Genomic DNA, 22,723 nt, shown 5'->3' with positions numbered 1-22,723 from the left:
ACAATGACAACCAATCAACGTCAGGGGTGCACGATCGCACTGTTTTCGTTCTCTGCCAGGTTTGTGAGAAAACCATTGATAGCTTCAAGTGCTCCCAGAAATCTTTCCTCTTATTGTTTCTAGTATGCCTGCTTTTCCTGTGTAAGGTTAATCTCTGTCGATGCTTCATATTTTAAAATGTTATTATAAATGTATTATTTAATTGTCTGATTATCTTCAAGCGCAGTATGAATAAAACTGCCCACTCACACATCCATCAATAAAGACAATAATGTAGGAAAGATGCGCACGTGGGCTAAAAACGTTTAATATCAAAGCTATAGCTACAGAAGCAAAAAGATAAGCATTAAAAATTATGTATTAAAATTAAATTACATATATACACTGTTACCAGTTTATTTGCCTCGAGTGTGTCTTCCTTAACTTAGTTGTAATATTTCTTACTGTTCATGAAGGCAGCAAAAGTGTACGTTATGGAAAGAGCCAATCAGAGCCCAGGAAACATCAGCTAAGCCTGTCAGCAGATAGGCGATGGAGACAAAACTGACTGGGAACCTCGTTCTCCCGCACCAGTGGTCACCGCAGGCGGCAAGAGTGGAGCAACACTGCCGAGGAAATTCACCCATCAGACCATAACAAACTTATACAGCTGCTGACGACATAAAAACAAAAAACAAGGTAAAATACGCCACTTTGTTACTTAAAAACGCGTCTGTGGTTTTTCTTTCTAACTTCCTTTAACTATTTGTCTATTGTTTTCTCTCTCTGTCTGATAAGAGAAGTTAAACTAGTCAGTCCGTAAACCACGTTTAACTTGTACTTTTCCTACATCCTGGTTTTTAGTAAGTTTGAGTAAGACTTTAGTGAGTAGTGATGTGGATGTTTGCCAGATAACTGCGAGGCTGTCTGACCGGTTTGTAAATGAATGAACCAGACTGACCAAATCCTTCCACTGAGGGATGTGTGACTCAATCAGTAACTCGGTCCTTTAACTGTGTCAGGAAGATTTTGTTGTAATAGTTAGTGGGGTTATAATGAAAGCTAAAAATTATACAATGACCTCCAATTTTGATATTGGATTGCATTCTTTTAAAACGGCTTTTTATTTTGCTTCAGTTCTCCCTTCCCCAGGCATCCATCACCCTTTGTTATTAATTTAGGTTATAGTGTGTAATCTGAACCAGTGTTTCTGTGGATCAGTGATATTTAACACCTTTGACAGGTCAGGTGCAACAGAGAAATGAGATGATGTATGTGACCCCCGATGAGCTTTGCTTGAACCACATTTGCTGGTCTGGACTCGGTGCTGTTGTGACTCAGAGACAGCAGTGATCAATAATGAGAAAGCTCCATGACAGTCCCATTAATCCGTTAAAGAAATAGCTGCCAGGTCCGCAGTGTAGCACGCAGAGAACTGCGAGCAGACGTCAGAGCTTTCAGCTTATTAAATCTCTTATAGCAACAGACTGAGCAGGTACTCCATCCCTGAAAGGTTACATGGAGAATCCAGAGCGTCATCAGTTTACCAACACACTGTTGGAGGGTCAACTACATCAGTCAGTGTATCAGAAGTGTATGACATAAACACAAGTGAAGGCATGCAGTTAAAATAACAATGCTTAAATAAAAAATTAAATTTAAAAAACTAAAAACTTCAATGATCTTAAAACAGATCAGATCTAATGGACACCAAGAAATGATGGTAAGAAGGCACATACGTAGATTTTCTCAGTAAAACTGAAATGTCTAACAAGTTCGAAATGGAAATGGTCAGAATTTCAGTAAGTTGAAGTTGAACCTAAAAAGAAAAAAAAGCTAAGATCTAATGCCGTGCTTCTGCAAGATGTTCTGCACAGTATGCAAAGAAAAATGCAAGTCTTCAGTGTGAGATTTTCTCCTGTTTAAAAATGAACAGCTGTCATCGGAGATGGGTTCGGTGATGCTGCAGAAGTACTAGTTTCCTTATATTTTTGCTGCTTCTACATTATTTCTCTCATTTTTAAGTCCTGAAGCTGTTCATGACTGTTCATATCAGCATATTTACTTTGCTGTGGTCTTGGTATTATGAAATCAGATGTGTCTGTGCATAATAGGCTGCTTATAAAACTCAAACACTGATGTCCTGTTTTGACCTCTGTTGACTCCAGTGGAGATGACCTCACTGAGTGAAACATGCGGCAAAAGTGTAAAGTTCACGCCCCACCCTTTAGCAGTAAAATTTTACAGATGTTATTACAGATGCCTGAATTTCTTACTTTACTTCCGTCACATTTTGTCAGTAAAGGAAAGCAGGTCCTGCATCCAAAGATTATTTCTTATCTGTGCTGCATATTTATTGTTTATAATCATCATATAATTCATCTTGCAACTGTAAATTTGTGAGGTGAGTTTATTTAGTCATTTCTCCTCCTGCTCTGCTGGAGCTTTTGTGTGGATCCGGTTGTTGAGCAAATAACTAACTGCCTATGACTTCATTAGTGTGCAGATGAAACAAACCCATACTAATCACATTAGGGTTGGCTTTACTGTTCGTGTCCTGTCAGGTTGAAACAAACCTCATATGTGATTGTCCAGAAGGATAGAAGGCCTGATAGTGCCTCTAACCATGTTTCTTATTGCTTTACCGTTAAGTATGTCTGTTATTACTCACACTGAATATAAACCGCTGAGCTGTCTTTCAGTCATCTTGTTAGCAGACCATTTCTTGCCAGTTCTGGGAGCACAGCAGTGCATTAGGGAACTCTTGCATAATTAGTTTAAAAAAACAACCCCCCCCCCCCCCCCCCCCCAAAAAAAAAGCATGCTTCAATGTAACATCTTGTGCTTAGTTTTGTTTCTATCCACCACATGTTTGCTTTTCTGTATCAACCCTTACTTCTCATCTGCATATCTCCTCATACATCTCTCTCTGTTTGTCTCACCCGAGCAGTCATGTCAGCCAAAGCCATCTCTGAGCAGACGGGAAAGGAGTTCCTCTACAAGTACATCTGCACATCAGCGGCCATCCAGAACAGGTTCCGCTATGCAAACGTGACACCTGAGACCAACTTTGACCGACTGGCTCAGGAGCACCCATGGCTGCTCACAGAGGTGAGGCAGGAGAAACATTTAGGGCGGTAATATATGTGGATGGTGAAGTAATATTTTATTTAGCTGACTGAACAGTCATCTTGTTATGTCTCTAATTTATAGACCATTGATCTCCAAAGCACAGTCTCTTTTGCTTGTGGAAAAGGATATCCTCTTTATAGGCACGATTACTTAGGCTGGCAGCTGAGCGCTCTCTTGGTGCTTGTTAGCTGAAATCACAGACAGAGGAGGAAACCATCAGTTCTGTTCCATACTTGGTGGAAATTGGGCAAAGTAAAAGCACAAGAAAAAAAGAAGACGTAGAAAAAATTCATATTTGCACCACCAGAAGCCAAATGTTGAGCTGGGTTTTGCATTTTTGCACAGGTTCTCCAGGCTTCCAGTTTGCTCTTCTGTTACGTACATAGACAGCTATCATATCAGTTGATTTAATTACTCTGTTGCTCATCTTGCTCGATGAAATGTCATTCTCTGTTTGCCTCCCTCTCTGCTGATGGATTTTATCTGGAAGGTATTAGGAGGATGCTTAGGGCAGATCCACAGTGATGTGTCCTGCTGCAGAATTGATTCAGAAATTGCATTAACGTTCACCCTCAGCCCTCTCCTCATTTGCTCACTGGCAAGCACCCAGATAGTAATGGCTCCATTGTCATAAGTCATTCTTTTCATCTGAAGTAAGAGGAACTGGGTGATGCCAGTAGGGGTTTTATGTAATTTTTCAATTGCATCGTATGGGATGGTTGGTAGATGAGAGATAATTTCTCAAATACATGGCACCTCATCGTTCAGGTACTAAATACTTGGGATTTCCAGAGCAGTAAGGAATTGTTTAGCAATCCTATAAAAAACATACCTGCAGTCTTGTGGTCTGAAATAAAATGAACTGAGGAAAACAGTGTGTGTTTTATCACTGCAACATGAATATGTCGGCCCCTATCCATGCCTTTTCCATTCATTAATTCACTTTGAAACATTTGGCTTACACTGAAAGCAGAATTCATTCAGGACTGCAAATAACAGCCCCAGATTTTACCATTACTCTGCCAATTAATGCAGTGATTATGCATTCTACTGTTTAATAGATGTAGAAAGCATCATAAAATTCATGATTCATAAATTATAATTCCCAGAAGGCAAAGATTACATCTTTCTTTTTCTTTTTCTTTTTTTCTTTTTCTTTTTTTTTTGGAAGATTGATAAAAGTTAAAATTGCACTGAATAAACTTGAGATGGCATAAAGATAGGCGACATCAGACTCAGTCAGATTCAGACATCAGACTCCATCCTGTTTTTGCACACCTGCCACCACACAAGGTTCTTAGCTCGATAAGTGCAGACTTCCAAACCTCCTGTTATTAAAATCAACACAAAACCTGCGCCGGCAGGTTCGTGGCATGGGTGTTGAGCAGCTCCCGTAGGTAATGGGTATGTGGCTCAGTACTTTTACTATATACTTTATAATGAAATAGTTGCACTGAAGCTGGAAATTTCAAAAGGATTGATTAAGAATCACACACACACACAATGCACCCGACCCCTATGGCGCCTCCTGCGGGTGGTGGGCCTGCGGGAGGATGGGCCCATGTCTCCTCTTCGGGCTGTGCCCGGCCAGGCCCCATGGACTAAGGCCCGGCCACCAGACGCTCGCCCTCGGGCACCCTCCCCGGGCCTGGCTCCAGGGCGGGGCCCCGGTGACCCTATCCCGGGCAGGGTAAACTGTTCCCTCGGTGTCCTTTTCATAAGGGTCTTATGAATCGCTCTTTGTCTGGTCCCTCACCCAGGGCCAATTTGCCATGGGAGACCCTACCAGGGGGCAAAAGCCCCCAGACAACATAGCCCCTGGGATCCCTGGGACACACAAACCCCTCCACCACGATAAGGTGGCGATTCAAGGTGCCCCCGCGACCCGACCCCGGACAAAGCGGATGACGATGGATGGATGATTAAGAATCAGATTTTGGTTTTTTTTTTTTGGGGTCATTTTTACCATTGCACTGGTGTCAAATCTCATATTTATGCTGTTAAAATGCATTAAGTGTTACCTCTAGAAACCTCTCCAGCTTTAATATTTTAAATTTGCTCCTTTAAAGTAATATTTACATACTAGTGTAAAAGCAGAATGACTACAGATTAAATTAGAACATTTACTTTAGACTTAGCTTTTCAAACTGAAAAGGTCAATTTGATGAATTCATTCAAAGTTTGCTGATAATATTTTTTCCCTTCCTCCTTCAGAGACTGGTGGTGAAGCCGGACCAGCTCATCAAGAGACGAGGCAAGCTGGGTCTGGTTGGCGTCAACCTGGACCTAAATGGCGTCAAAGAGTGGCTCAAACCCCGCCTTATGAAAGAAACCACAGTACGTCATCCACCCTCTGCCTCTCTGCTGTCTCTCAGGCAACTCCCTCCACCCACCCTTCTGCTTGAGAGCGTGCATTTTGCTGAACCGTCCTCCAGTCAATATTATCCCAGTGTTTTTCTTTTCCCCTTTTTTTCCCTTCTTCTTTCCCCTTTCTCTTACCCTCCTTCCCAGTTTTCCTTGCATGTGCCTGGTTTATGTTTATTCCTCCCCTGATGCACGTTTGCCTAAACAGCTGCCCAGTTTGTTATTGACTTCATTGCTAGCCTGCTGGTATTAAATCAATCCAGTCAGCTGAGGCAAGTGCTGCCACTGAAGAAACACTCACTCCATCAACATAGCACTGAGACGCCGCTTTGCCTCATAAACCCAGAAGTGAGTTACGGAGAGACTGGGTTGGTTCATAAAGCACTGAAGAAGAGTGTGTGTAGCACTGAAACTGCATATCTTCTTGCAAATTAGGTGACAGTGTCAGCAGTGCTACTGGCTGTAAATACGAATAAATGCAGCAGTAGTAATATACCTGCACTGGTTTTTTGCCAGCCCCCCCAACAATAAAGGTTGTTTCCTTAACAAGAGCATCCGAGGACACGCACCCTAACGTTCACATAGAAAGGCGCACACCCCTAACTGTACCTCTATAGTTTCCACCTTTTTCTTTACAACCTGCTCTTTATCTCTGCATGTCAGAGGTCAACTGAAACCAAATCCACCTATATAAAATCACCCCATCAGACACACGGTATTTTCCTCAGCACTTCACAACTGCCGCAAGGTATATCATTTTAATTTTTTTCTTTCGGACCCCAGACACAGCGGTGTGAGGTAGTTAGCACACAATTTGGCTATGTAGAAAACATCGTTTGTTTGGAATCAGCCGAGAGGTAGAATTACTATATATTACTACTTGCAGCCACTGCTGCTCTGTTGATGGTCTGTGCAGTGTTTCAGTTTGCTGGGCCATGTCATCTTTATTGTCCTCTCCCAAGGAGAAGTGTAATTCAGTAGAGTAATCATTTTAACTGGATGAAGTAATTTTGCAGATAAATTACCTTCACTAGTACAAACATGTATATTTTATTCATATGTCATTTACTTCTTTTGCCCTCAAAATGCACACAGTGAATGCATATTATTAAAATACTGGCACTGACCAGTGCTACCCCTCAGCATCCTACTGTAGAAACAGCTATAGCATCGATTTCAGAATCCTACGTCTCCTTGTTATTACATTAACGCATTCACAACGTTTTAGCAAACCTGACCTTTGACCTCTGCTCTTTAGTTCAAGGTCACTTAGATTCCAACTTGTCTGAGATTTTTAGTGGATAAATCTATGGTATCAATTTGAAGCTCCCATGTCATTTCGTTGTTTGTTATCACATCCACAGACTTAGACATCTACGCTGTCCGCCCTCCCGCGGACATTTTAACATTAACTCTTCTGATCTCATATTTTCTGATGCTTGTCTTCCTCTCTGACTCTATTTCAATGAAAAAGTAAGTGGTGCTGTTTACAGGAACAACACCCATACTAGATTAACTTCCTCAACATCACTTCTAAATAAATATATCCTGTCACTTCCTTTATGATGCTCACACTTTGCTTGCCCACACGTCTTCAGTTTTTTCAGTTAGTATTTAATGTTTTGTGGGGTAATAGTGACATAAGTGGTTAGGTTGAAAAATTCAGGTACAATATGACATTCTATAAAGGCATTGCTTTCTATTTTTCTTTATCAGCCTGTTTCATATTTGCCACTTTATTTATCTGAGTATAAGCTACTGTGAGTTTTTCAATCATTTTCACTACTGTCATCAATCTTTTCTTTTTATTTCTCCCCTTGAAAATGGCAGCTTTCACCCTTATTATATGTATTTTTTTTTCTTTCCTCCACGGCTGGTTGCTCTCAGCCGGTCCCTGGTTGCGTTGCGCCTGTTGGCCTTTAACAGAAGAACAGTGACAGCTTTTACTGAATGAGCTGTGGCTGTGTTAGCACTCTATGCCTGCAGTTCTACATGAGAGCATTTCCTTTTTTGTCATTTAAAATGTCAGTTCCTTCATTCACAGTGCTATTTCTGCACTTTATCATTTTTAATTTCATGTACATATATGTCTGCTTCTCCCACAGTAAATTTATCTTTAAATTGGAATTAGGCAGTAATTAAACATCTGTTGTTTTCCATAATAGATAGATATAGACCATGCTATAATGTGTTTTAACCCATGTGAGCTGCTCCCACACAATAATTATATATATATATATATATATATATATATATATATATATATATACAGAAGACGTTACAGGTCTGTGAGAGCCAGAGATTTTCCTTGTTTGAGGTGACCAAATACTTATTTTCCACCCTAATTTACGAATAAATTCTTTACAAATCCTACCATGTGAATTCATGGATTTTTTTTTCACATTCTGTCTCTCACAGTTGAAGTGTACCTCTGGTGCAAATTACTGACCTCTGTCATCATTTTAAGTGGGGGAACTTGCACAATCGGTGGCTGACTAAATACTTTTTTGCCCCACTGTATATATATATAATTATTTTTTATTTATTTATTTTTTTAATTGGTGCTCCCTAAGAAGATTATTATTGTGTTAATGACTTGCAGGTGGGAAAAGCCAAGGGTGTTCTCAAAAACTTCCTCATTGAGCCATTTGTCCCACATAAGCAGGTAAAATAAATTCCTACCTTCTTTATATCTTAGCCTATTCATATCGTATTACTACAGATGCTAAATCAAATATTTAAAGTATTCAAGAAATATAATGGACAGATTTGTAAACTTTATCCATTGGTCAGGAGGAAGAATTCTATGTGTGCATATACGCCACTCGAGAAGGGGACTATGTGCTGTTTCACCACGAGGGCGGGGTGGATGTAGGAGATGTCGACGCCAAGGCACAGAAGCTACTAATTAAGGTGGATGAAAAGATCAGTGAAGACCTGGTGAAGAAAGACCTGCTGACTCATGTCCCCAATGACAAGAAAGTGTAAGTGGGATAGAAATGGTAAAGGGAGTGCATGTGCAGAATCTTGATGTGTGCAGGGTAGACAAAGACTGGGAGTGGACACAGTATGTACAGTTTATGAAAATGAGCATGAAACTCAGCATTAGTTAGAATTTGCATTTTTTTTTGCATATTACAGACTAGACTGGGGTTTCTGTTATTGTGTACTCTGTCAGTTTCTGCATATTTAGCCTTTAAGGAAGACTAAATATGTTCTCTTGCAGGAGTAATATTGTATATTGCCTTTACACAGTCTCATCCTCACAGAATAAGCAGCATCTTTGTGAAACCTGTTTAAAAACTAATACACCTTTTACATGATTAAATTGTTTTTTACAGGAAGCCTTTACCTTATTTCGTAGTAAGTCCCCACAAAACAGTATGTGCACTTAAACAAGAGAACAATTAAACATTTATAGACCTTCTCATATTAAAAAAGACAACATTACTGAATAAAAACATTGCAAAATAATATTTTATTAACAATTTTATGTTCATTAATACACCCTGTCACCCAAACATTGATGTATTCATCACTAAACTGCTAAAAATAGAAGGAACTACTGACCAACAGGGAGGAGCAGCAAATAAATTAAGCTGGAGAGAGCACTTTAATATTGGCAGTAAATGTGGGGGGAGCAGTACACGGGCAGAGGGTTTCCATTTGCCCATTAGACAAATGACAAACTCCCTCCTTGGCTTTGCCTTTCTTCGATCAGCCTCCACCTCCCAGCCTTTTTTTTTTTCTTTTTTTAAACGCTACAGCCACATTCAGAACATGTCCACTTATTTTGATGGGAAGGATACAGTGGCTGACCCTCCGCCAAACCCTCTTATCCATCTCTTCAGCATTGCTCTTGTGATGGCAGATTCTGGCCGTCTCACTGTCTTGGCTGACATTGAAGAAGCCATCCCAGAAATCACTCTGCCAGCCCCAGCTCACTTCCTCACCCCCACAAACACTTTTTTTCCTCACACTCTGGACTCAAAACAAAACCTGCATTTAGCTAGCAGACATGAGAAGCTGAGTCACTTGGGGTTTCGGTCATTCTTTTCCCCCCACGGGCCACTCGACGACCTGACAAAAGGCTGATACGGGTACAGAGGCTCAGAGCTGCCTGCAGAACTGACAGACAGGAGAGGAGAGCAAAGCACTGCCTCCCCTACAGCAACCTCTCACTTCTCTGTTTTGACATGTGATGGAGAAGGCAAATTAGATTGTTTGCATGCAGCTCCTGTTGTGTATATTTATAGCATTATTGTTAATATGCAGAGGATAATTTGTTTTGCAGATTAAAGATAAAAATAGTTAGATTCAATTCAAGAAATTGAATACAGACCATAGAAACTGTGCTTTGCATGTGAATGTTTTGCAGGTTTTACATTTTTTTGTCATGGAGATTTTGATATTCAAAAAGAGATGGATTCACAAAGATGAGTCCTTTTGCAAAGTTTTCATTGCTGTGTGTCATAAGCATACTAAAGGGACTCATGGGAATCAGAGTCTACCTAGGCAAAGATCATAGACTGTACTGTGTATAACAGATGGGCCCAGTCTCATTTTCTCCCTCACATCTGCCATCTTTTATGATTTGCCACAGGTGGATCTGACTGAAATAACATGAATGACCCATGCATCTGTATCACAAGCATGGAGACAGAGCACAGGAGGGAAAAACAGCTGGCTTCACAATATGCAACCCAGCTCTAGAACTCTGTTTCACTATTGATTCACAAGCTTGTGACCACAAATAAATTTCACTATCAAAGGATAATTTTAGCACCCTATTCCTAATTATATTTTGCTATCAAGATGATCTAATTAGTTAAGAATTTTTTTAAACATAATAAAATCACCACATAAATAGATCATACAGTCATCCATGATGCAAATTCTATACCTTTAAAATGCAATGTGTAAAAACTAAGTATAATTAATGTCAGTATAAAGGAGTTTTCCTTTTCTGTTTTATCCTGTTTGTGATTTTGCAAAAAGCACAGCTGTTTGCTTCCTCAGCTTACTTCTGTTGGTTGTGACTTCCACCACACTGCACCTTCATGCAATACAAAGTCCATGGGAAGGGCAGTGCAGTGTTTTCTCCTCTCTTTTTGAATGGCTAATAATTAATTGCCCTCTTTTTCTCTATCCTGCTTGACTGTCTTGTTTATTATAAGTAGGACTATGATTTACAAGATGAACATCTTGCAGATTAGATTAAATGAGGTTTCGAGCACTTCCCCATTTGTTTCAGATTTTACACCTGGCAGCCTGTGTCTGTCATTTAATTATACTGTCTGTGGCAAAGGGTAAAGTCATGCACTCATATTTATACTTTGTAGTCCTTCCTTATCTAAACATTCTGTGGCTTGTATCAGTCATGCTTCATAGAATAGATTTATAAGACATGAGTCACCACTAATATAATAATAATAATAAAACCTTATTATACTGGGGGAAACAAGGCGTCAGTGACAACTCTAGGGAATTTTTCTTCATAATAAATTGGCTGTAGTGTATTTAGTTGGCAACTTTTTTTCTTCAAAGCTAGTCTTTCAAGCTATTACACTCAAGTAAGTGACTAAGAGCTTGAGCTAGCCCAAGATTTGTAGCCAGCAATTTGTTTTATATCAGTGGATTTTTCATGTATTTAATTTTCCCCCCCTATTTCTAATGTGATTGTCTTGTATTATGCATCACGGCATCCAGACATCTCCATTTAATTCAGGCACTGCTGCAACCAATCCAAAAATCAGGCTTTTATACACTGAACTTATTGTTTCTCTCTCTCTCTTTTTCTGCAGCATCTTGGCCAGTTTCATTGTTGGACTTTTCAACCTGTATGAAGACCTGTTCTTCACATATCTGGAGATCAACCCTCTGGGTAGGGTTTTTTTTTTTCTTTGATTTTCTCAAGTCCACAATAACATCTCAAACTATATCTGAACAGGCTACTGTTATAGCATCTACACTTTATTCTTGCACCAGCTTATTAATATGTTATCAGGTTGTAAAATTGGAAAGGGGACATCAAAAGGAAATTAGAGAGGAAAGCATCACAAAAAAATCATCATGAAACACACATTTTTGACACAGAGGGGGGAAAAACATTAAATAATACATGCACTTTCTGTTTGATGAAGGCAGCATGTGTTTGCAAAGATGTAATTAGTAACCAGTACATGCCCTCTGGTAGTTTTTCCTGTTGATGTGGTGTAAGTTAAAGGATGTATAATCACTGTTTTTTTTAAATGTGGGTTTTATTATATCCAGAAAAGACAAATTATATGGAAAAATGCTCTATCATGAAAACAGGCTATTTTTAGACATAGGTGAGCCCACAAAAGATGTCAGATGAACAAATCTTGAAAATAATACTTAACGAAAGAAGACCTTAATCAAACAGACCTAACCAAATTCAGTTCAACTCAGTTTTATTTAAGTAACCCCAAATCACAACAACAGCGTCTTATGGCACTTTACATGGTAAGGTAAAGACCCTACAATAATGCAGGGAAAACCCCAACAATCAGATACCCCCTATGAGCAAACACTTGGCAACAGTGGGAAGGAAAAAAACCCCTTTTAAAAGACAGAACCAAGCTCAGGGAGGGGGAACTATCCACCATGACTAGCAGTGGAAACCACAGGGACTAAAAAGTAAATTTAATGTAAAGAAACCACATTCCCTTAATGCGGTCTCAGCAGATGGTTACGTTCAATTGGTTGGCATTTAAAACACCTTCACCCTTAGCCTCCTCCTTTGTTCAAAATAAGGCGGAGTGCATCAACAGAGAAGTAACACAAGAAAACCGAGGAAATAAATAATTAATGTATCTTATATAAATCAATGACAAAACAATATAAACCAAATGTGGGTGCCATCATTTAGAATACAGTGTAGTGTCTTAATGTGTATTAAAGCACATTAATCATACTTAATTAAATCAAACTAATCATTTGCTATACAGCTTCAATGACTGCATGTCACAATAATGTGGGAATGTAAGAACTTAAATCTGTATCTGATTTATATGATTGTGGTGTGTGTTTAATTACAAGATTATTTCTAGTTTATACTAGCATGCTGGAGTATACGTTTTAACATTACATCTTGACATCTCCCCTTTTAGTGGTCACAAAAGATGGAGTTTATGTGCTGGACATGGCCGCTAAGATCGACGCAACAGCTGATTACATCTGCAAGGCCAAGTGGGGAGATGTGGAGTTTCCTCCACCGTTCGGCAGGGAGGCTTATCCCGAGGTGAGGGGAGGTCTAGAGGGACAGAGGTAGAGATGCATCAGACTTATAATTGTGACCTCTTGAGACTGTTTCTTATTATTGCTCATTAGCTTTTTATCAGAGGTACAATAGAACATCCATCACCTTCATCATTTCATAAATTGTGCCTTCCCAAACTAAAATAATGGCACTGTTTCAGTTAATTAAAATGTCCTAGACCTCTTGTGATGGCCTTCCTCAGTACTTTAAAGGTAAGAAGAAGGGGATAGTGTTAACTGCGATGGATCCTGTAAACCTGTTTTTAACCTGAAGAATAAATTGTATTTTTTTTTAAATGGGTTTAAACAGGTTAGCTCCTGTATAATTATTTAGAAACAGTGGTATCGTCAAACATATTCACACGTAAAAATACTGTAGGTCTCACTTTGGAGAGGAAACGTGTCTCCAGAAAAGATTGCCTGGGCTGCAACATGTGCATAACGATTTGGAGAAAATAAATAAATTTACCCCATAGATGCATGAAATGTTCTGCTTTATTTGTTGTGGGAGCTATATTTATAATAAATGAAAGACCTATAACATGAAAGATTGTTTCAATAATTAGAAGATGAATAAGACTGATTATTGTACTTTTGAATGACACTGACAGAACTTAATATTTAATGTAGTTAAATATTAACTCGTAAGCTTGTAAATGGAAAAGGGCTGGGTTTTTTCTTTTTCATTTGTTTACAGGATGGTTGTTTTTTTGTCTGTTTTTGGGTGAAACATGTGGGAGCTGGTTTGAGACAGACTGTCTGTCTGTGTAGCAGACGGCCCGGTCTAATTGGGCTGCTGCGAGTCGAAGTGGAGATGAGGGACAGCAGGTGCCTTTGATTGGGAGCTTTTTTTACTCTCAGCCACCAGCTGTGGACCTGACTGTCACAAACAACCACTGATGTGCATCACATCCTCTGTCGCTGTCAATATCTATACAGTATTTCTAATTAATGGCCCCTTTAATGTTACAGGGCAGGCAAAGGACAAATTACAACTATGTAGTGAGATGCTTGTAAAAGGTCCGTCTCTGATTAAGGCAATATTTAACAGTGCCCGTACTTCTTTTCTTCCTTTTCCTTTTGTAGGAGGCCTATATTGCAGACCTTGATGCTAAGAGTGGAGCCAGCCTCAAACTCACTCTCCTTAATCCTCGAGGCAGAATCTGGACCATGGTGGCAGGCGGCGGTGCCTCAGTGGTGTACAGGTACTCAGTCATAGTGCTAACATACACACTAGAATCCATGGCTCTCAAGACTAAACAATCTCTAGTATTGATCACCATTAAATTCATTCCTCTGTGCATAATTGGGTTTAGTATTAGGGGAGAATGCCAGAGATGCAGTAGGGATACTGATAGTGCAGCAGTTTAGACTCTGCCCATTCAGCTGCCAGCTAAATTGGATTCCTAGATGTTGCTGTTTTACTGAGAGTCTGGAAGAAAGAGCGGTGCCTCACTTGCTCTGCCGTCTGTCGGGGGTGTAGAGTGGGACTTGCAGACCCATCAGGCGTGACTAATTATTTCCCCTGTGCACTGTTAAGTTGTATCTGTTTACAGTGCAGTATTAAATGAATAAAGGGGATGTGTTCTGGAGGTCTGTTTTTCCTGAAGTTGTGTTTATTGTTGCAGCTGAAAATGCCCCATATAAGAAAAACAGAGCTGTGGTTGCTTTTGTTGATCTGTTTCTTCTCTCTATTCTATCTCTTTACTAATATGAAACACCCTCAGTGACACAATCTGTGATCTTGGTGGGGTTAACGAGCTGGCCAATTATGGAGAGTATTCTGGAGCACCGAGTGAACAGCAGACCTATGATTATGCCAAGACCATCCTATCTTTGATGACGAGAGAAAAGCACTCTGATGGTGGGAATTGTGTAAACTTTCTTACTTACTTTCTTTCTTTTTTATTATTAACAATATTATTTCTATATGAAATTATTTCCATATTAATGTGTTCCAGGGAAGGTTTTGATCATCGGAGGAAGCATTGCAAACTTCACAAATGTTGCAGCAACATTTAAGGTACAGTGTGCATTTTGTTTGCATGGTGTTAATATATCAATATTTCTTATTTAATGTCATGTGTTAATTGAGCATCTCTGTCATTTTGGACAAAGGGAATTGTTCGGGCTATCAGAGATTATCAGGAGCCACTGAAGGAGCATGAGGTCACTATTTTTGTGCGGCGTGGAGGCCCCAACTACCAGGAAGGTCTAAGAGTGATGGGAGAAGTTGGTATGTTTTTCCTGATATGTTATAAATTTAGGCTTCATATTGTAATCTATCAATGTAGTCTTGAGACTAAGCACCTGCCAGCTGTTACACACCACAGTTAATTCGACTCTGGACCTTTCTCCACAGGAAAGACCACTGGCATCCCAATTCATGTCTTTGGCACAGAAACCCACATGACTGCCATTGTTGGCATGGCGCTGGGCCACAGGCCAATTGCCAACTTGCCTCCTATTGCTGCCCACACTGCCAACTTCCTCCTCAACTCCAACAGCAGCACATCGGTATGACGCGCACTGGCCTGATAAACCATCGAGATATTCTTGCAATTCACTGTGAAGTGTATTTACATCAGTCAGTTCCCTCAAATGTAGGTTGCATGCCACAGCCTCTGTTTCAGTCACTATTATCTTGTCCTCATAGTGAACCAGATTACACAGTTCCCTGCAATGCTCTTATATAAAGAGCATTGCAGGGATCTGTGGGCTGCTTTAGTCGTGAGTCTGCAGTTGGAAGTGCAAGGTTGTAGCGCGCCGCTCGAGGCATCCATTAAAAATGTGCAGTGCAAGATTTCAGCAAAGGAAGTGCGTGTGTGTGCATGCCTGTTTGTCTTTGCTTCAGATGTGCGCTACAACAGAAGAACAAAGTGAAATGAAATATGAATTGTCCTACTGGGAATTGGTGTGAATAAATGTGAAGTACTAGGAAACTGGGGTCATCAACAAAAACTATTTTTAATAGATTTCCAGGACACATGCACATCAAGTGCACGTGATCTCAACTTATCCAGCGGCTCTACCATTTATCACAGCTATCACAGCTAAAGCTGTCCCAACTAGGCTGTCCTTACTGAGAAACGGTTTTTTTTTTTAGATATGCGAGGGGAAAAAAAGTTACTTTTTTCTTCTTCTTTTTTTAATACTTTCTAGACGCCAGCGTCCAGCAGGACTGCTTCTTTCTCTGAAAACAAAGGCAAAGTTGAGAGTTCACCAGCAAAGAAGCCTAAAACTGGAGCCCCCGTTGGTGAGAAACACCCCGACCATGAGACTACACAATAAATGCCAAAACCTTTCTGTTTGTCATACTTGCATCCATAGCTGGACTGGCCATCGGGCATACCGGGCATTTGCCCGGTGGGCCGCTGGCGATTTTTTGTTTTTATGGGCCGATCGATTTTTTTTTTTTTTTTTTTTTGGAAGGGTATAAATAATGAAAGGTGTTGGATTGGCCAGTTGGTCATGATCGACTCTGGGCTGGACCAATTACAGCCGAGGAGGTCGGATGCACCCTCCCCCTTGTTTAGCAATCTTATAGACGAACTAAAGAAAATGGAGAACAAAAAAAGGAAAGAAGGTGCAGAAAAAATTAGGGCCAAAAAGAAACGAGCCCTTCAGGCAGACGCTGCCAAATGTGTAAAAATAACTGAATTGTTTGGCGGTAGCTATGGCATAGCTTCCACAGATTTAGCAACATCAGCAAGTGGTGGAGGCCAGCAGGTGGATAAGGGAAAGGGGAGGCAAGAGGAGGAGAGACCGAGGCGGCCGCCGGTCATAGTGGCAGAGGAACTGAACTTCAGGCAAGAAGTTATGACCTGCTGTCTGTGTCAGATATAAACCAAGTTTAGTTGTAGTTTGTTTTCGTTGTGCTGACTTTTTACAGGCGCTTAGAATAACTGGTACTGCGTACTAGCTAGCATGATGGAGTTTATATACTGCTGGGCGGGTGCTATGAAGTTACTGATAGTAAATTTTATTTTATGCTTCAGGTTAGTTTCTCAAACTCCTCAAAATCTTAACAAATTGTGCCAATCCTTACATGTTGCACCAGGCTGATTTATCATCTAAAGTGGAGAAATCTGTGACAGAGGAGACAGAAGAGCAGCAGAGAGAGATGGAGAGATGACTTCATGTCATCCATGAGGGATGCATTTGACATATGTTTCACATATTATAGCCCAACAAGTTACTCATAGCAATTTAAATACCAGCAATCAGTTTTTGGCAGACAATCACTTTTTGGCACAACACCGGCTATTGCAGTTAATAATACAACAGCTTCTTGCCATTTTTTGTGTTTCTTTTTATCGCTGTGTAACTGAGCTCAATTGAAAGCCTGCATGCGCTAGTACCTCTTGCCAAAAGTTCCCAGAATCCTTTGCGGTTTTACCCCTGAATGACGTCACATTTTTGGTGGGCCGGTCTCTAGTCAAAATGCCCGGGCCGATTTTTTGTCCCAGTCCAGCCCTGCTTGCATCCATCACTGGATAGTAGGTAGAGGCGTTGTATGTCTGCACAGTTCACTATAGGTATTATAGCGCCCTCTGTGGTCAGCAATAGGTTTCTGCAAAAACTATTTCCATGCTTCCACTTTCAAATTTCATTTTCATATTTTCCAAACTCTGGGAGAAAATGGAGGTTACAGTGTTTTAATACAAGGACTCACATATCGATTTTCTTTTTTTTTTATGTCCAATTTTATTTAAACACTGCTAACAGTGCCACCAGTATCTAAGAGTTTTCCTTTCTCTGTAGGAAAGGCAACTACCCTCTTCACTAAACACACAAAGTCGATAGTGTGGGGCATGCAGACTCGTGCAGTACAGGGCATGCTGGACTTTGACTATATCTGCTCCAGAGCTGAGCCATCTGTCGCAGCTATGGTCTACCCATTCACGTATGTATGCTGCGCCTGTCCTCTTTAGCTTGTGTCTGCTCTCAGTGTAATGCCCGTTTGCTGTAATATAACTGTAAGAACCTCTGAGAGTACTGTACTGTTTTTACTGTTTCTTATATGCGTTTCTTGTTGGCTGCCTTCCAGTGGAGACCACAAACAGAAGTTCTACTGGGGACATAAAGAGATCCTCCTCCCTGTGTATAAGAACATGAGCGATGCCATGAAGAAGCATCCAGATGTAGATGTGCTCATCAACTTTGCCTCTTTGCGCTCAGCCTTTGATAGCACCATAGAGACCATGCAGTACCCACAGGTACCCAGCTGCAGCATCTGTGGCCTATAAAAACTTTAATAAGGGCTTCACAGTTAAGCATTTCTCTTTGTTTGTCTTCAGATTCGCACCATTGCCATCATTGCTGAGGGAATCCCTGAAGCCCACACTAGGAAGCTTATCAAGACAGCAGATGAGAAGGGTGTCACAATCATTGGACCAGCAACTGTTAGTTTTTCTTCACCTCTAATGAGAATTTACCAGATCTTTCTGTTTTGTTGTTGTTTAATTTAAGTAAACCACCTTTTGTTTTGTTTTGTCTAGGTTGGAGGAATCAAGCCAGGCTGTTTCAAGATCGGGAACACGGGAGGCATGCTGGATAACATCCTCGCCTCCAAGCTGTATCGCCCAGGAAGCGTGGCCTATGTGTCCCGATCAGGCGGCATGTCCAATGAACTTAACAATATAATCTCCCGCACCACTGATGGTGTATTTGAAGGTGTGGCCATCGGTGGGGATAGGTACGTATGTGCTTTTTGGCTCTGGATTTAAATGTGGTGTGAGCTGGGACATAATTCATAATTCTTCTTCAGATACCCAGCCTCTGTGTTTACGGACCATGTGCTGCGCTACCAAGACACTCCTGGAGTAAAGATGATTGTCGTACTGGGAGAGGTGAGGAGTAAATGATCACACACTGGTGCTCGGAGCTTTAAACTGTTGTTGGCTGCTAATTTTTGACTGTCTGTGCCCTTGTAACAGATTGGTGGCACAGAAGAATACAAGATCTGCCAAGCTATCAAACAGGGCAGAATCACAAAGCCAGTTGTGTGCTGGTGTATTGGCACCTGTGCCACTATGTTCTCCTCAGAGGTAAGAGGGCAGATTTAGTGTTTGATGCATATTAAACAGATGAGTAATGAGACATTCCAGAAATTAATTGTCGCTTTAATTGTGTTCTTCAATGTGTTACACAATGTGTTCAGGTTCAGTTTGGCCACGCAGGAGCTTGTGCCAACCAGGCCTCTGAGACAGCAGTAGCTAAGAACAAAGCTCTGAAGGAAGCTGGTGCATTTGTCCCTAAAAGCTTTGATGAGCTTGGGGATATCATCAAGTCAGTGCATGTTCATGAGGGGGAGGGTTAATATTCTTATGCAGCGATTCTTGATCTAAATGTAATTAATTTTTGTGTTATTTTTAATTTTGCAGCTCTGTATATGATGACCTTGTTGCGAAGGGAGTTATTCAGCCAGCTGAAGAGTTGCCTCCTCCCACTGTACCAATGGATTACTCGTGGGCAAGAGTGAGTATGCCAGAAAGAATAACTTTTTAAGAGCAGAGCTTTTAAAGGGTGTGATGGCAGTTGTTTTTCATTTTTCTCATTGTTTTTGCCTTTCAGGAGCTCGGTCTGATCCGTAAGCCAGCTTCTTTCATGACCAGTATCTGTGACGAGAGAGGTCAGGAGCTCATTTATGCTGGCATGCCCATCACTGAGGTCTTCAAGTCAGAAATAGGTCTCGGAGGCACTCTGGGGCTGCTTTGGTTCCAGAGGAGGTCAGGCTTGTAACTCAGCCATAAATAGCTCCAGAAAAATCTTTGAACTATGCAACCTTTTTATGATATTTCATCATCTTTGTATGCAGGTTGCCCAGGTATGCCTGCCAGTTCATCGAAATGTGTCTAATGGTGACTGCGGATCACGGCCCTGCTGTTTCTGGTGCACATAACACTATTGTATGTGCCCGAGCTGGCAAAGACCTCATCTCCAGCCTCACCTCAGGCCTTCTCACCATTGTAAGACACCCACACCTGTCTTTGATCTATTTACTTGATTTATATAGCTATAAAACTCAACCACCTAAATGTAATCTATGTCTTTCTTCCTGTAATGTTTTTTTTTAATTTTTTTTAGGGTGACCGTTTTGGAGGCGCTTTGGATGCTGCAGCAAAGCAGTTCAGCAAAGCATTTGATAGCGGCATGCTGCCCATGGAATTTGTGAACAAGATGAAGAAGGATGGCAAGCTGATCATGGGCATTGGACACAGAGTCAAGTCGGTGAGTACCATGGCTACTTAGCGTGTGAGCATCTGATACAGCATCGTGTTATTCTGGCTAAACTAAGTATTTAAAAATACAAGAAATATAGATGTGCACCATATCTAATAATTCTTAGATCATGAGCTAATACTGATAGAGGAAGACAGCAGTTTTGACTGGGGAGAAGAGATGTTGAAATTGAATTGTCTGTGCTTTTCAGATTAACAATCCAGACATGAGAGTCCAGATCTTAAAGGACTTTGTGAAGCAGCACTTTCCTTCCACACAGCTGCTGGACTATGCTCTGGAAGTAGAGAAAATCACCACCTCTAAGGTAAGCTTGGAATATCTTTTGGAAAAAACTAATTTCTTACATTATAGGGGACTTATTCTAATTATTTCCAGCTCCAAATTGTTGGACTCTACCTAAGTAGCTTTGCATAATTCAGTTCAAAATAATCTTTATCATCCAGGGCCTTGGTGCTGCCAGTTCATCGTCTGTCTGAAACAAGTGATTTTAACTTCTCTTCACTTTTAAGGTCACAATCACTTTAAGCGGAGCTTCGTCTCATTGGCTGCCTCCATAATCAATGAAATTTGGGATATCACCTGTTTTTCACATCTGTATCCAGCAAAGAGCAGAAAAAACTGAAGCTGAATGTTTAGAGCCGTCTAAGCGTTTGGCTAACACAGATTATATTCTAACGTCATTATTTGAAACTCTTATCATGTTTAATATGAGTATTTCTTATTGTAATAATGTCTATATATAGAGGGAGAGAGGGAAATTAATGAAGGGTATGAAAAGTCCACTTGTAATGATTTTATGCTGTACTTGTGCTACCAAGAAACCCAACTTGATCCTGAATGTGGATGGCTTCATTGGTGTGGCTTTTGTGGATTTGCTCAGGACTTGTGGTGGATTTACACGGTGAGCCAGTTTCTCTTTAAAGTTTAAACCAGGTTTCTCTTAAGAATGGCACTTTAACTAGAATTAAGGGATAGCATAGTTTTTCTTCCAGGCTTTTTAATAAAAATGATTACTTAGGAAGATGTGCTGAAACTTGTTGGGATTATGTGACAGAAGCATGTCTATATTATTAAAAAGCCCCTTTCCCTGTCTACCACACATTCACAGGGATGAAGCAGATGAGTTTGTGGAAATTGGTGCTCTGAATGGCGTCTTTGTCTTGGGTCGCAGTATGGGATTCATTGGTGAGTTATCTGCGTGCATGGCAATGTCTGCAAGACAGCAAACACTTCTACTTTGTATGATAACCAGTCTTTCTTTTATATATCTCCTTAAGGACACTACCTGGATCAGAAGAGGCTGAAACAGGGTCTGTATCGCCACCCTTGGGATGACATCTCCTATGTACTCCCAGAGCACATGTCTATGTAATCAGAGGGACTAAACCATATAGCAGCAGCAGCTGTTTGGTCCCTCACCCTGCCATTAGTACCCCTGCACATACTGTGACATCATCTCAAATCAGTGCCATAACATAGGGAAGATGTTACGATTAATATAGCTGTAAATGCCAAGTGGTGGAAAGAATTTAGTTCTGGAAACCTGTCAGCGCTGCTCACATGATTAATATATAACCTGCTAAACTGTGAACCTTCCATCTTAAAATGTGTTTTGGAGAGCAATCGGATGAGGTATACAGTGGAGGAAGTAAACAGAAAGTTACTGATGACTAGAGAAGTACTGTTGTTTACCCCCAAATAATACATCAATATATTAAAGTAGCATGTGTGTCTGTGCGACAGTGTTTCATGTTTCTGTGCTGCTCTCTTCACTGTGCCATTTACTACAAGAAGTGAACATGTAGTGCAATAATTCCTATATAATATCAGAACATACTGTACATCAGATCTGTATTTGTGTACATATGAATTAATACTTAACTAACCAAATGGTACAAGAATGTTATAATTTGCATTTTCTGTATTGCCTTTGACACAGTAGTAATGAGTGATGCTTGTAGTCTGCTTACTGTGGGTGATGGGACCATTTTTATGAGTCATACCTAGCAGGTACTGCCATTTGCAGTGTGCAGGAAATGTTCTCTCCCAGCTGGTACAATATGAGGGAGTATTTTTTGAAAGCATTAAAATGGTCAGATAATGTTATTAGTCATAAGAACAACAAATATGTAATTAGTGGGGGGGGGGGGTTTGGTTTTTTTTGTTTTTCCTCTTACCTGGTTATTTAAGAGGCTGCCATTGCATATGATAAATGAGACACAGTTAGTAACAAAAAGCTAAATTATTAATAAAAATATCTTTGAGCCAGCACAATTGGGGTTAAATAAAATGTATTATTTTTGTATAATTAATGAGGTATGGTTTTTATTCATTCTGATTTTTAATTCTTCTGAGTGCAGTTTTGAAGGTTGTTTCATGCCTGGTGTGAAAATCTTTTCAGAATGACTGAACTTCTTTAGAAAAAAAAAAAAACAAGGTCCAAAAGGGTATCTATATGTGGCAGGCATCGCCAGTGTTATCCATTATGCAGTTGTGGTTAAAAAGTGTATCAAATCTGTGAGAAACCAGAAACGTGTTTTCAGTGTCTTCATGTTTTATGTTTTTTATCTTTGAGTGTGAGCTAAGTGTTCCTGTGTACTGATTTGTTGTATGTTGATAACGGTATAATTAAGTACATTAAAATGTAATCATTAAAATGTATCAATGCATGTGTTTGTCTTTATTCACAAGGGGGCGCCAGAACCCCACGGGATTAGTATCT

At 40.3% G+C, this 22,723-nt stretch overlaps 1 protein-coding gene across 1 annotated transcript; it reads left to right on the top strand.

The window, feature by feature from the left end:
* The first annotated feature begins 504 nt into the window (after positions 1–504).
* Positions 505–22,639, top strand: aclya (ATP citrate lyase a). The gene is made up of 28 exons (XM_082529670.1): positions 505–678; positions 2,930–3,090; positions 5,326–5,448; positions 8,078–8,140; positions 8,269–8,459; positions 11,280–11,359; positions 12,609–12,739; positions 13,843–13,961; positions 14,484–14,620; positions 14,718–14,779; positions 14,875–14,992; positions 15,119–15,273; positions 15,919–16,012; positions 17,521–17,662; positions 17,807–17,975; positions 18,057–18,161; positions 18,258–18,454; positions 18,527–18,608; positions 18,696–18,806; positions 18,920–19,047; positions 19,143–19,236; positions 19,333–19,487; positions 19,577–19,727; positions 19,846–19,989; positions 20,192–20,305; positions 20,820–20,902; positions 21,110–21,186; positions 21,279–22,639. Exons 2-28 carry the CDS (start codon positions 2,932–2,934, stop codon positions 21,371–21,373), a joined length of 3,279 nt encoding a protein of 1,092 aa, XP_082385796.1. The 5' UTR covers positions 505–678; positions 2,930–2,931; the 3' UTR covers positions 21,374–22,639.
* Positions 22,640–22,723: the final 84 nt, after the last annotated feature.

Source organism: Aulonocara stuartgranti (genome assembly GCF_965226115.1).
Source record: "Aulonocara stuartgranti genome assembly, chromosome: 4".
Lineage (NCBI taxonomy): Eukaryota > Metazoa > Chordata > Actinopteri > Cichliformes > Cichlidae > Aulonocara > Aulonocara stuartgranti.
Note: the sequence above shows the minus strand (reverse complement) of the source record. Positions and strands in the feature narration are given on the sequence as shown.